This window comes from Ammodytes marinus (assembly GCF_949987685.1).
Source record: "Ammodytes marinus genome assembly, chromosome: 4".
Taxonomy (NCBI): Eukaryota; Metazoa; Chordata; class Actinopteri; order Uranoscopiformes; family Ammodytidae; genus Ammodytes; species Ammodytes marinus.
In genome coordinates, this window is record NC_137233.1 from 16,802,357 (window position 1) to 16,817,496 (window position 15,140).

Consider the following 15,140-nt stretch of genomic DNA (forward strand, 5'->3'; position numbering starts at 1 on the left):
TTCAGAATGACAGCACGCTTTTTGGCGAATTTTCCCTTCGGGAGAAGAAAACAGGACTCCACGTTCTCTAGATCCAGATTAATGGCTTTGCTTCTCAGAAACATTGCCACTTGTTTTTCCACCGTTACATTCCCTGTATCGCCCTCTTCTTCTCCATTCCCGGCACCTGCATACGACCTTGGTTTAATATCCATTCCAGTTATTATCACATCTCTGTTTTTTGCTTGTTGTTCTTGATCATCAATTTTATCTCCAAGCTCTTTCAAGAGCTGATCTTTCTTCACATTGACGGCTTGAAGTTCCTTCAATTCGATCATCAGTGGCTTCAGACCAGCAGCAACTTTCTCTTTGATTTTTACATCAAAACGCCCAATCAATTCGTCAACAATCCCAGCCAGTTCAGCCTTCCGCAGTGCTCGCTCCGTCTCCGTTTTGGTGCAAATTGTGCTGAATTGTTGAACGATGTACAGATACACAATCTGCAGCCAGATGTTCTTGCAGGTCTTTGGAGGTGATCTGTGGGTTGTGTGCAACCATTCTCACAATCCTCCACCTATGCCGCTCCTGTTTTTTTCTTGGTCTGCCATGCCTGGGTTTAACTGCCACTATGCCTGTGTCCTTCCATTTCCTGACAATGTTCCCTAAAGTCGAAATTGACAATTGAAACCTTTGGGAAAGCTTCTTGTAGCCTTCCCCTGAACCATGACAATGAACAATCTTTGTTTTTCAGATCTTTTGGGAGCTGTTTTGATGATCGCATTCTGTCTCACTTCAGCAGAGAGTCAAAGAGAAGTGCAACTTGCATTTAGGCACCTAAAATACATTTTCTCATGATTAAACAGACATTTCTATGAGGTTCAAGGCTTAACAACATAATCCAACCAACTTTGTGTTTACAGTCATCAGTTTTACATGCTGTTACAGGCATTAAAATCAACAAAACCACAAGGGTTCCTATATTTTTGCACAGCCAGTTTTTCACATTTTATTTTATTTCATACAACCAAATACTGCTTTTCAAAAAATCTTTGTTTGGAAAACATCCCAGTACTTAGCTGTTCCTGGTAAATTAAAGACATACCACTTTTATATTTTTTTTTGTGAAAGCAGAGTCAATTATAATGCCGGCTGAGAGGGGTTCCCAAACTTTTTCATATGACTGTACTTGTCTATCTACCTGTCAAGCACCAGAGTGAGTCAGTATGCCAGAAAGATTCATTAGAAATCAATAAAGCAGTAAAAGTCAGACATAACAGATGAAAACTCTACCATTTATTTGCTTTTGGTAATCATAGCATGCTTAACATACATGAGTGAACAGCAAGATGTAACAAGAAGAAGTAACAAGATGCTCATATTGTATGACTTCTTGTCATTGCATAACCACAATTTCTTCCTCATTCCTCTGAATCCTTGGCCTGAAATGAAAAAAACAGTGCATGTATCAACATCTGGCCAGATCGATCAAAATCCAAAACACATTGCAATGCTGAATCCTTATTATCAAATGAATTTCTACAATCTTGATTGTACTTAATCTACTAGGTAGTTCCTTTATTACCTTGCCGATTTCCCGACTCTTTGCCCTCAGTTTGTTGACCTGGGACTCAGCGATATCGGCACGCTCCTGAGCTTCCTCCATCTCGTGCTGCACCTTCCTGTACCTGCCCAGGTGAGTGTTGGCCTGCTCCTCCTGTTTAATAAGCCACAGTGAAGTCAAAACAAATGGACTGACTGCCATTTTCCCAATGCGTGTCGTTATGAGAATCATGTCTACTCACAGCTTCCTCAGACTGCCTCTTGTAGGCCTTTACTTTCAGCTGCAGCTTGTCCACCAGATCCTGAAGTCGGGCAATATTCTTCTTGTCCTCTTCAGTCTGTTGTTACAAGGAGCCAGGGGACATTGTAAAGGTAATACCAGCTTAAGCCTATTGTTTTCATTATGATATGTTGTTATGAGAACTAGTAATTTAACTTTTGGAATTGTAAAAAGCAGTTTACCTGATAGGTGAGCTCCTTGACCCTCCTTTCATATTTTCGCACACCCTTGATAGCATCAGCACCGCGTCTCTGCTCAGCATCACATTCAGACTCCAATTCTCGAACCTTGAATGCAGAAGAAAGCAATTACAAAAAAAGTGAAACGTGAACATTAAATATGAATAGGCTAGTGGTCATGAAAATTACCCTAGCCTCCAGTTTCTGGAGCTGCTTCTTGCCGCCCTTCATAGCCAGATTCTCAGCTTCATCCAGGCGGTGCTGCAGGTCCTTCACTGTAACCTCCAGGTTCTTCTTCATCCTCTCCAAATGAGCACTGGTGTCCTGCTCCTTCTTCAGCTCTTCTGCCATCATGGCAGCCTGAAATGTGAATTCATACATAATGAATGTAAGCCTAAATGTGTCTAATGTTTCAAATGCTATAGCGCTAGATTCATTGGAGAAATGGCCTATAACATACAATGTTAAGCTCTGACATGTTGTGCACTGTATAATAACTGTTTAATGTACATAATTAAAAAGAAATGGGTCAGGATGACTCACATCAGTGATTGCCTTTTTGGCCTTCTCTTCAGCATTTCTTGCTTCTTGGACAGAATCTTCCACTTCACCCTGGACCTGAATAAGGTCAGTCTCCAACTTCTTCTTGGTGTTGATGAGGCTGGTATTCTAAACATATACATGTTCGGATTACATTCTTTGATTTTCAATTGTCAGGTATTTCACATCATTGTTTGAATCTACCTGAGAGTGCAGCAGTCCAACTCGCTCGCTGGCATCAACTAGCTCCTGTTCAGCCACTTTGCGGCTTCTGTCAGTCTGCTCCAGAGCAGCTCTCAGCTCCTCGATCTCAGCCAGCATCAGGTTGTTCCTGCGCTCCACCATGGCGACCTGCTCCTTCATGTCCTCCTGACCTCTGATAGCTTCGTCAAGGTGCAGCAGGGCATCCTGAACAAATAATACAAACATTTTCGTCAAGTGGTCTAAATAAAGTAAACTTTGCCTGCAAAAAAGAAAAGTCCAATAAGCCTTCTTACCTTCAGCTGTCCCTGAACGTTCCTCAGCTGCTTCTGGGCTTCAGATGCCTGCCTGTTGGCATGGCTCAGCTGAATCTCCATCTCGTTGAGGTCTCCCTCCATCTTCTTCTTGATTCTCATTGCATCATTCCTGCTCCTGACCTCAGCATCCAAATTGCTTTGCATGGACTCAATCACTCTCTGGCTGTTCCTCTTGATCTGCTCAATCTCTTCTTCTTTCTCTGCAAGTTTCCTGTCAATTTCGCTCTTGACTTGGGTGAGCTCAAGGTGGACACGGAGAATCTTGGATTCCTCGTGCTCCAGGGTTGCCTGGACAAAAAATCAATATATATTCTGTCGGGCAAGTATAATACACATTTGTAGTTAATTAGATACATTTTGTTGGACAATACCTCTGCCTCTTCAAGTGAAGTCTGGAGTTCTGACTTTTCTAACTCTACAGTCTTTTTCCCTTTTTCCAGTTCATGAATGGTTTTTCCACTCTCACCAATTTGTTCGGTTAGATCTGAAATTTCATCTGTAAGAAACAAGATATGAGTTGTTATTTAAGTAGGTGTAAGCAGAATTAATAGTTTTTTCCTTTGTAAACGTTTCAATATAATTTATTATACACTCATATGAAAATGTGATAAACTGTAAAACATTTTATGTTATTTGGAAATCATGGGCCATGCACAATAAACCAGTTGACTCACTAGGGGGCATACTCTTGATACTTCTTTATACAAAGCACTGTATGTGACAGATTTTTCTATAAAGGTGATGGCCTGAGTGTACAATGGAAAATCAGTAATATAATCTGTTAAACCCTCCACAATGAAAACCACTGTCACTTCACAGTGAGTTCATTCAGGTGTTTATGATCTGAGTATACATTTTAAAATATTGCATACTTTGAAGATTTTTGTTCTCCCTCTTCAGAGTCTCCAACTGGTCCAAGGTCTCTTCATATGAATTTTTCAATTTGAACATCTCAGTGCTGAGAGAACGAGCCTCTTTTTGAGATCCCTCCAGCTCTGCCTGGCATTCTTCACACTTCTGTTTCCACTCTGCAAGAACCTGAAAAAAGGACCCATGTTTTTCATTAATAAAAAATGTCACTGCCTTCATTTAAGGCTTGAAAAGAAGTCTAACCTTGTCAAAGTTCCTTTGCTTCTTGTCGAGGTTTGCAGCCATAGCGTTAGCTCTCTCCACATCGATCATCAGGTCCTCCACTTCACCTTGCAGCCTCTGTTTTGTCTTTTCCAGAGAGGCACATTTTGCATTCACAGCCTCGATGGATTCCTCTGCATCCTGAAGACGCTGGGCGAGCTTTTTCCTGTAAAGAATATAGTATATTATTACTTACTGTCAGTAATTGTCGATAGAAAAGTTTAAATCTTAATAACTTACTTAGCCTCCTCCAGCTCCTCAGTGCGCTGAATGGCATCAGTCTCATATTTGGATCTCCACTGAGCAACCTCGCTGTTGGCCTTGGACATTGCACGCTGCAGCTCAGCTTTGGCCTCCTGCTCCTCATCAAACTGCTCTCTGAGCAGGTCACAGTCATGACGAGAGGACTGAACAGCATGAGCCAGGGCGTTCTTGGCCTTACAACAGAGAAATTATTTGACAACTAAAATTTGTCTAATTTTAAGCTTGGAACTGAATATTTTTTAATCATTTAACAATGAAGTTCTGTGTGGGTGTTTTTAAAGTGCACATACTTTGACTTCCTCTTCAACGTGCCTCTTGAGCTCCTCAATCTGCTGGGTGTAAGCCTGTTTGCTCCTCGTCAGCTGAGAGACCAGGGCTTCTTTCTCCTCCAGCTGGCGACTGATTTCACCTAAGAAAAGTGGTAGCACTCAACCAACTGCAAATATGTGCATTGCATGGGAAGTATGAGATCAGGAATAGTTGGAAACTACATTGGGTCAAATATAATGTTCTCACCATTCTCTGTTTGCAGTCTTGCCCTTTGTGCCACAATGTCATTCAGTTGTCGCACATGTTCTTCATTTTTGGTTTTCAACTCACTCAGTTGATCCTCAAGTGTACGACACATTTTCTCCAGATTTGTCTGGAAGGCATACAAATGGTGTTAATCTGAAGTTTTAGCCAAATTAAGGCAGCATTATAACAGTTTTTATAATCATTCTGTCTCATTTGCAAGTGAAATGTTTGTTCTTTACCTTCGATTTTGAGACCGTCTCCATGTTGCTGCTGAGGTCATCGATCTCCATCTTGTATTCGCTCTTCTCTTTCTCCAGCTTCTGTTTGACTCTCTGGAGGTTGTCAATCTGTTCTCCCAGCTCTGCCACACTGTCAGCTTGCTTCTTGCGGAGAGCTGCAGAGGTGGCCTCATGCTGCAGGGTGGACTCTTCCAGATCACGACGCAGCTTCTGAAACTCGGCCTCACGCTTCTTGTTCATCTCAATCTGAACAGACGTTGCTCCACCAGCTTCTTCCAGCCTCTCACTGATCTCCTCAAGTTCCCTGGAGAGATCAGACCTCTGCTTCTCCACCTTGGCACGAGCGGCCCGCTCAGCCTCAATCTCCTCCTCCAGCTCCTCGATACGAGCCTGATATTTACATGTAAAGATATAAATACATAAAAATATATTTCTGTCTTTATGTCAAGCTCATCTGAGCTATTCAAACTCAGTTGAGAACAAACCGTGTTAGATACTATTAGGTTCTGTACCAACCTGAAGTTCTTTGATCTTTTTCTGAAGCTGAGCAGAAAGTGATTGTTCATCCTCAATCTTGCTAAGAAGCTGGCTTGTTTCAAATTCCTTCCTGTGAGGGAACCAAAATGCATAAACATTACATCTAGCATTCATTTTCATCGTAAAGTTTGCAAAATTGAGAAATCAATTTCTTGATAGTCTATTGTGAGTTTTAAAATCCTTTTTATAATAACAATTACTTTATTGGAAAAAATAAGTACTGTAAATGACTTTGATTGGTTTAATCAATGTGCTTACTTGAAAATGCAGAACAGTATTTAAAAAGGACTGTCGGTTTTTCAATATGGTATATTCTTTGGCTAAAAGACATTGATACTGTGTTCTGGACAAAATATCATTGAATACAATGATGAGTTAAATTACACCCACTTCTTTATTTTCTCATCAGACTGCTGCTTGTCATTCTCCAGATCCATAATGGTTTCTTGGGCTAGTTTAAGATCCCCTTCAAGCTTCCTTTTAGCTCTCTCAAGATCCATGCGGAGCTTCTTTTCTTGCTCCAGGGAACCTTCAAGCTGTTTTAACAAGGTTTATGCATTATTCCTTATTTTCCTTTTTAAGGGGACCGCAATCACCATTTGTTATTATTACTCACATCATCCACTTGCTGTTCCAGCTTGGTCTTGGCCTTTGTCAGAGTGTTGACTTTGTCTTCTTCTGCCTGCAGATCATCAAGGGTCTGCTGATGGGCCTCCTGGAGGGCTTTCTTCTCCTTAGTCAACTTGGCAATGGTTTCATCTTGAGAAGCCATTTCTTCCACCAGGTTTTTAACCTAAACAGATTGTATAAACACAATGATTTAATATTGATCACATTATATTTCTAATGAGCATAGTTAAGTGGTCCATAATGGAAGACATAAACCTTGTTCTCAGTTGCATGCTTCTCCTTTTCCACTTTGGCCAGGGTGAGCTCCAAGTCATCAATGTCTTTCTTCAGCTCAGAACACTCGTCCTCCAGCTTCCTTTTCTTTGCTGTCAGCTCACCATTAACTTCCTCCTCATCTTCCAGTCTCTCAGACGTCTCTTTGACTTTGGCCTCAAGCTGGATTTTTGCTTTGATAAGCCCCTCACACCTTTCCTCTGCATCACTGAGGGTTTCACCTTCCTAAAAAAATCAGTCAATAAGTTATTAATTTGATGTTGGATAATAAGTAGATGCACTTGAGGTGTGATGAACTTACAGCCTGCACTTGCAACAGAAGGTCATTTTTCTCCTGCAGCAGGGAAACCATCTTCTCTTCCAGTTCTTTCTTCTTAGCCAGAGCCTTTGTTAGGTCATCTTTGGTCTTTGTGAAGTCTTCTTTCATTTGCGCCATCTCTTTTTCACTCTCTGCACTCTTAAGCAGAGGCTTTATCTTAAAGTACAGCTTCATCCATGGCCAGGTTTTGACATTCATGAATGCACGGATGTTGTACTGGATGGAGTAAATGGCCTCTCTGACGAAAACAAAGATATAATAGAATTCTGTCTTAATTGTGTAAATAACGTTACAGTCAACAAAAAACTTTAAGCCTTAAATGGTAGACATCAACAACATACACAATACCTCCTCTCCATCATCCTGGTAAACTCGCATCTCGAGAGGAAAGCTCTGCAGAGAGCCTGAGTCATTGTGACCAGCGCCGCCAGTTTCTCATCTCTCAGCTCCTCCAGAGTACCCAGCAGACCGGCTTTGAAGAACACCTGAGTCAACAAATTCACATTATTAAGTTATTCATTATTTATTTATTATATAGTTTATCTTATACTTCTTTGAAAATAGTAACATGGAGGCACTTGTTACTCTACCTTGGTGTGGCCAAACTTGTACTGAGTGTGGTCTACATCGATGGATCCCAGCAGTTTCTCTGAGGCCTTCTTGTTGTCAATGAACTGGCCCTCTGGGATGACACTAGCGTTCAATACTTTGTATCTAAAAGTAACATTTCATTCAGTTAGACACACTAGCTGGAAGGTAAACATTTTCCAATAACTGTCATGATTACATTTCGACTACCTCTGCTTGAAGTCAGCATATTGGATTCTGCTGGGGAAACCTTTCCTGCAGATCCTGATACCTTCCAGCACACCGTTACACCTCAGCTGGTGGATGACCAGGAAGTTCTCCATGAGACCTTAAGGACATGTTAAGTTCAGTCTTGTGTTGCATAATTATGACATTCTTTCAAATGCACAAATGAATACTGATATTAGGCTTACCGGGAGTCTTTGATTCATTTGGAATCAAACAACGTACAAAATGAGGATGGGTGCTCCTTAAATTGGTCATCAGCTTGCCTAAATTCTCCTGGAATATTAAAATATTTGGATTTTTACATATTTAAAAATGACAAGTCTTTCCCCCCCCCCATAATTGTTACCTTTGGCTTTATTTGGCAATAAGGTGGCATTAGCATGCTTTGCATTGTAGTTTTGAGGCAGTTACCCTAAAGAGAGCAGACACGGTTTGAAATGATCCACCCTTTTTCTTGGCGCCCTTTTTCCCAGCTGCCTCAGCTGTAGGACAACAATTAAGTGTAATTATTAATTATTAATTGGATATATATACTGTATATATATATATATATATATATATATATATATATATATATATATATATATATATATATATATATCTTATGGTGAGTATATATCCATTTAAACTGCATTATTATACTCTGCAACACGAGACAATGTCTCCAAATTGTGATCCTTAAAATGTAATGCTTACCGTCTGTTCCGGCATGAGATGCATAAAGGAGAGCTAACAGTTTGGCTGAAGACTTCTGGTACAGCTGAACCACTGAGTCGTTCAGGGGGTCCTTGTTTTTCTCGAGCCATCCGGTGATGTTGTAGTCAACAGTGCCAGCATAGTGCATCAGGGAAAAATGGGCCTCAGCTTTGCCTTTGGCAGGTTTGGGTTTCTGGAAGGGGGCACTTTTACCAAGATGCTGGTCATACAGTTTGTTCTTGAAGGTGACATCTGAAGCCTTGGGGAACATGCACTCCTCTTCAAGGATGGAGAAGATTCCCATTGGCTGTCATGATGAAATGATCATTTTAGACAAAAGCTTTCAAGTCATCCAAATGTTTTCTGTTTTTGTAAATATACAGCATGTGGCTCACCTTCTCAATCAGCTCAATGCAGGCAGCCAAGTCCATACCAAAGTCAATGAACTCCCATTCAATTCCCTCTTTCTTGTACTCTTCTTGCTCCAGGACAAACATATGATGGTTGAAAAACTGTTGCAGTTTTTCATTTGTAAAGTTGATGCACAGCTGCTCCAAGCTGTTATACTAATGACATCAAGATATCAAAAGTCAGATATAGGCCTTAAGTAATTTAAACTACAAGTTAAATAGTTTGTTCTCTCAGAATTGAAGGTGGAGTCAGCAATGCTGTGCAATAAAAAAAAATCCAGTGTTAATACACAGCCTAGGCTCTGTAAACAGGCATGTTGCTAGCTATAAATTTAAATTTGAATTTGAATTTGAATAATGGGCCCCTTTGTGTACATACCCTTTGTTTATGTAACCTTTTACGGAGCCTTGGGTGTGTATTAACTCTGGACTTTTTTTCAACATGCATAAATTATGGCCAGGTAGCAGATTGTAAGGAGAGATTGACTGATTTTGACAAAAAGTGATTTTGACAACAAGCGTTCTCCAAAATTGCTGACTACACCTTTAAATGAAGCTGTATACAATTGTCTAGTATCAAGCAATCATACTCACATCAAAAATTTCAAACCCAGCAATATCAAGGACACCGATGAAAAAACTTCTGGCATTTTTGGTATCCAGCATCTCATTAATTCTGACCACCATCCATAAGAACATTTTCTCATAGACAGACTTGCAGAGAGCCGAGACGGAATTGCTGACCTGATATTATAAATGAATAACAAAAATTAACAAGGATTTTGATAAAAATTCCCCAAACAATTCAGGACTTAAGAGCCAGGTTAAACGCATAAAAAGCCAAGATCCAAATAACTGTAAGAGAGCCATGGTTGCATTGAGCAAGACATATGATCAACAGTCTTTTTTATGTATTTTATTTTTGAGTGTGTATGTGTGTTTGACATCCCATACCTGCGGGACAGTTTGACCTTTAGTGACAAATTCATTCCCAACTTTCACTCTGGGGTAGCATAGTGCTTTTAGCATTTCAGCTGAGTTCAGACCCAGGAGGTAGGCGATTTTATCTGCCACTAAAAGAACACAAATAGTCATCTTTAAAACCCATTATTGGATAACGTAATGTACTTCACATCAAATCAAAAGTTCTGTTTCATGTGGCAAGAACTGGACTGTCTATTGAGTTTCATACCCTCACTGCCATCGGGCTCAGCCTGCTCTTCACGCTGCTTCTGCTTAAACTTCATGTTGCCATGGTGCATCACAGCTCCTGTCAGCTTGTATATGCTTGCCTTCTCTTCTGCAGTAAAGCCCAGGATGTCAATAGCAGTCTGTAAAGTAAAGAGTCATCTTTAAACAATAACTTACAGTATATCATTCTTGGAAGTAAACAAAAACAAATTAAACAACAGTAATCTTTATCATCTGGTACACACAATTATAATTATGCCGTTTACTTTGCTTTAAACTAAAAAGCAGCATGATTTGTACAGTTGTATGATATCTCTTATTAGAAATACTGATGACCCTCAAAGTTTTATGTGGACTAACATCAACGTCACCCAATCCCTTTAATATAAATCACAGCCGAAGTGTCTGGAAAGACACTAGTAGTTGTTTAAAATATATATTGAGACTAATATTCCCCTGCCTTAATCTGGGGGATATAACAGAAACACCTCTTCATATAATGCAATCCAGTAGCACTACCAAAACTACTTTATTACAGCCTCAAAAATTACAATTTAGTAGAATCAACCACTCAAATGTATTAATGAGTGGTTCTCATCGACTAAAACAAATCAAATGTATAAGCTTTATAATGGTAGGATTTGATGCAGAGCTACAGTATAATAACATGTTAATAATTTTAGTCAGGGCCGCTGCTAAGCTTTTGGGTGCCCTAAGCTTAAATTGTCTGTGTCTGCCCCCCCCCCCCCCAAAAAAAAAGAGAAAAGCACAAAGATGCTCGCGCCCTTCTCTTCGACTGCTTTTTGGCACATTTGCTGTAGTGTTGAGTTTTTGCGAACAGCATTTACTTAATAGAAAGAACAGCTTAACGTGTGAAAAAAGTTGCAGAGTATCCTACTAACTGCCTTTGCAAAGGACAGACTGCGCTCTGTGGACATGATTGACAGGTGACCACAGAAAAACTGGTAATGAGTGAATTTCGAGGTGGGCTGTCGCAGTGCCCACCCAATCAGAAGCCATGAATGGTCCTTGTATAGTAAATAGACATATTTTAATGTCTGAAAAAATTGCTGAAAAAATAAAAAATACATTTTCTTCACTTTTGATTGGGTGGGCAGGCCCACCCTTGCCCCTTGGCTGCCACTGACCCCGCTTGCCATTATGAATCGCCATTCAAAAACAGCTTGATAAAGCTGGGTAGCCTATAATTGGGTGAAACATCTAATTTTCCCAAATTGAGTGATAGGTTACACAATTAAGAAAAAACAACAATGGGCCTGTTCATAACTAATTTATATATTTTTTGTAATGTAATGATTATCATGTAATTTTTTATTAAGAAACCTCAATTTTGGGGGGGCCCTGGATCATCTCTTTCCTTTGTAAAAAAAAAAAAAATATATATATATATCATTTTTTTGGGGGGGAGGGGGTGGCCAGGCACTTGGTGCCCTACGCGCTCTGTGTACCCTGCGTATAGGGAGCGGTGGCCCTAATTTTAGTACATTAAATTAAAATATTAACCATTCAAGTGAACAGGGATATGCAGTAGGTGTAAGTACAGTCATCAATGTGAAGTTGTCATCCTTACATCGGTAGCGATGAATTCTTCAATGTCATCGATACTCTTGACAGTTATTTCACCCTGACTGATCATGTGATAGTCATATGGATTTTGGGTGATCAGGAGAGCCTCTGGGGAAACAGTGAAAAACTTATGTTAAAATAACATAATATAGTTGTATTTCACTTGCTGTAGAATTGCTGACAATATTATTAACTAATCTCCCACCTATCAGCTCAGGTTTGTGGCCTGTCATGAGCTGGTAGAAGATGTGGTAGCTCCTCTCAGCAGACAGCTGAAACGTCACTCGAGACTTCTCCAGCAGATCTGTATGGATTTATTTTGTGATAAAAAGCCTTGAATCACAGTCCAATGAGTAAACTATAAGAAAGATGATGCTGGATGAGTTTCACAAATACAGTAAGCTTACATGTTTCAATATCAGCTGAAGATAGCTTTCCAGTTGACCCAAAGTGGATCCTAATAAATTTTCCCTTTGTAAAAACAGATTAACATTTAAATCCATGTCACATTGGATAATTGATAACAAAGATAATCAAACTATTTAGAAAAGAATAGAAAGATACAAAAGTAATCCACAAAAATAACTTACGAAACGTGAAGAATTATCATTCCTCACAGTCTTGGCATTTCCGTAAGCTTCCAACAGTGGGTTTGCTGCAATGATTTGATCTTCCAGTGACCCCTTAAAATAACATCACTTTTGTCAACACTTACTACAATACAATACTTTGTTTCTTTTCAAGCAAAATTTTTTATTAATATTGTGTAATTTACCTGCATTTTTCCAGGAGCTGCATCTTTCTTTCCTCCAACCACTGCGATTGTCGCAAAGTACTGGATGACACGTTTGGTGTTGACAGTCTTTCCTGCACCGGATTCTCCACTGGGTTGGATATTTTTTATATGAATACAATTTAAATTTTTTTATATTTCTAAAGTGACCAATACTTCAAAGAAGATGATATAAAAATGGTAACTTACGTAATCAGGATTGACTGATTTTCTCTATCTGAAAGTCACCGATAGGCGTACAAAAGTTAGAAGTTGACTTCTTCTATTTCTGGACACACAGAGAAGCTTAAACACTGACTGATACCTTGGAGCATGAACTGATAGGCATTGTCCGAGATGGAGAAAATGTGGGGTGGAGCCTCAATCCTCTTTTTTCCTCTGTATCCTGCTACAACCACTGAATCGTACACTGGGAGCCACTTGTAGGGGTTCACAGTGACGCAGAATAGCCCTGAATAGGTCTGTAAGAGAGTGAAATATGAAAGGATTAGATATGTTTCTGCAAAAACATGTATATCCTATTAAAGTTACTGCTCTCCTCCATAAAACTCACGTAGATCATCCATGCTGCATAGCGCTCTTTGAGGTTATACAGCACAGTGGGCTCACTGAGATGTGTCATCATGGCCATGTCCTCAATCTTATCGTACTTTGGAGGGTTCATGGGGTGGACCTCAGTGTCTTTAACAGTGATTGTCTGTCAAAGAGACAGAAGACGGACAGAAATAAGCTATGAGGGCATCAGTCATGTGTTGTAGCCTTCTTGTATAATCTCTCTCTCTCTCTCTCTCTCTCTCTCTCTCTCTCTCTCTCTCTCTCTCTCTCTCTCTCTCTCTCTCTCTCTCTCGTACAATGTCATTCAAATTTTTACTTTTATTTTTTATTTTCAATTATTAACTTTAAATCACCATTCTACATTAATATGTCTATGCTCTGTTCAACTTTTAATAATTTTGCCTTTGTTCTCACCTTTCCACAGATAGTATCAACGGTGGCTTTGCCACCCTCTCTCTTAGTAAGCTTCCCCTTGAGGTACATCTCGTTGCTGACTTCAGTCACAAAGTATGATGTTTTAGCATCAAAGGGAGCGGTTTGAGCTTCAATCCTCTCCCTTTCTGGCTTCCGGAGGTAAATGGCCGCCGGGCCAAAGCACTGCATTTCACCATCCCCCATGATGCTTCACTGTACCAGAGGAAACAAGACAGTTGTAATTTATTAAAAATGTCAGGAAAAAAGATAGATGGCTGTCCAAGTAAGGGGACTTCTTCAATATCTATTACTGTAGTTAAAAGATGTATTAAATACAGGTAGCGACTGGCTCTGAAAATTGTGATATTCATAGAAAACAAGTATTGCTGATGGGTCGCTGGCTGGCATATGTATATGTACTGGTAATTAAACCATATATTATATTAGGATATTCTACAGACAAATATAAAGCCTTATTCACCTTGGATGACACCAGGTGAGCAGGTTCTTTCTGAAAGATTTTGAAGGAGACCTTTGAAAAAAGCAGCAAAGATGTAAAGTTCACAAAGGCTATCCCTGAAAGTAAACTTCAACACATTCTATTTTGATATAAGAGGAGAAAAAAGGCACTATTTTGATTAAACATTCAACATGCCTATATCCATCAATATATATCTTCTATATTTAAAACACAATATTCACTTGATAATAGATGCATGGCAGTGGTAAAAGTATAATATCTTGTTTTGGACTAGTTCTATATACATCTGAGCTACTGAAAAACTTACCTTCTGCTGGCTGTCTGTTCTTTGTGAAGGTTTGCTGTGCCGTTTTATATAGAGTGATGGGAGCCTATCACGTGTGTATTGCTGTATTTGGTCATGTCACCTGGTATGATGCTAATACAGTAGTGGTTATAGTTTATGGGATGTCTTCAATGCCAGAACATTGACCGGCTTAAAATGTGTTGGGATTTTAATTTTCAGTATTCATATTCCTGTGATTTTTGGCAATGGCTTTGGGCTATTTGGCTGCTTTTTGCATTGACTTTGATAATGACCTTTGTCATAGATTGTAACAATGGGAGTAACTTCTTTATTTTTTCGAAAACTTTAACTTAGGGGTTTAGTACATGTAAATGTAACATGCATATTAACAGTTTGCTCTGTTCATGGATACAATTGGTTGTACAAATAAGGTAAAGATGCGAAGTAGGTTCAGTCGTGAGTTAGTAAGACAGTCCAAAGGTGTGACTAATGAATCTCTTTTGTGCTCCCTGGCACAACAGTAACCCCTTGCCATGCTTTGGGGAAGCTTTGAAAAGTCACTGATATACTGTTTCAGAGTCCTTACAAGTCAGAAATTATCAAAAAATTAACTGAGAGCCAAGCTCAAAGAAAAGGAAGGATTGCCAAGGGACAACAGTTGCACAACAGTGCCCACAGCTGTTATTCTTCCTTTTGAATTCTTCACAAGGGAGACTGAGACAGTAAAGCAAGTGAGTGATAGACTACTGCGCTACTCTCTCTTGTGTTTTATAAAATCAACTCACCAAAAGTTGTTTTGTGTGTATATCACAGTTCAGTATTTTTTAGGGGATTCAATTGTAAGCTCTGTTGTTCATTGAAAGTCTATAGTATGTGATGGTATAAAAGACGTCGTCATGTGGCCAGTGCATGTGTGGCAAAGCGCTTTTGCCAACAAAGTGGCACA

The 15,140-nt window shown here is 39.6% G+C and overlaps 1 protein-coding gene across 1 annotated transcript; it reads right to left on the minus strand.

Moving 5' to 3' along the window:
* Positions 1-1,313: 1,313 nt before the first annotated feature.
* LOC307249385 (myosin heavy chain, fast skeletal muscle-like) lies at positions 1,314-13,631 on the minus strand (the record flags this gene model as incomplete). The annotated part of the gene is made up of 39 exons (XM_080026071.1): positions 1,314-1,418; positions 1,562-1,693; positions 1,782-1,877; positions 2,002-2,106; positions 2,188-2,358; positions 2,542-2,667; positions 2,743-2,946; positions 3,036-3,344; positions 3,428-3,552; positions 3,929-4,094; positions 4,170-4,353; positions 4,428-4,624; positions 4,742-4,860; positions 4,968-5,094; positions 5,207-5,596; positions 5,723-5,813; positions 6,134-6,279; positions 6,360-6,536; positions 6,629-6,871; positions 6,948-7,203; positions 7,314-7,450; positions 7,556-7,679; positions 7,764-7,881; positions 7,967-8,054; positions 8,193-8,263; positions 8,478-8,784; positions 8,873-9,043; positions 9,482-9,631; positions 9,842-9,960; positions 10,080-10,218; positions 11,670-11,773; positions 11,871-11,969; positions 12,073-12,136; positions 12,256-12,348; positions 12,441-12,549; positions 12,648-12,675; positions 12,763-12,919; positions 13,012-13,155; positions 13,428-13,631. The coding sequence occupies 39 exons, from the start codon at positions 13,629-13,631 to the stop codon at positions 1,398-1,400; spliced, it is 5,811 nt and encodes a 1,936-aa protein (XP_079882197.1). The 3' UTR covers positions 1,314-1,397.
* Positions 13,632-15,140: the final 1,509 nt, after the last annotated feature.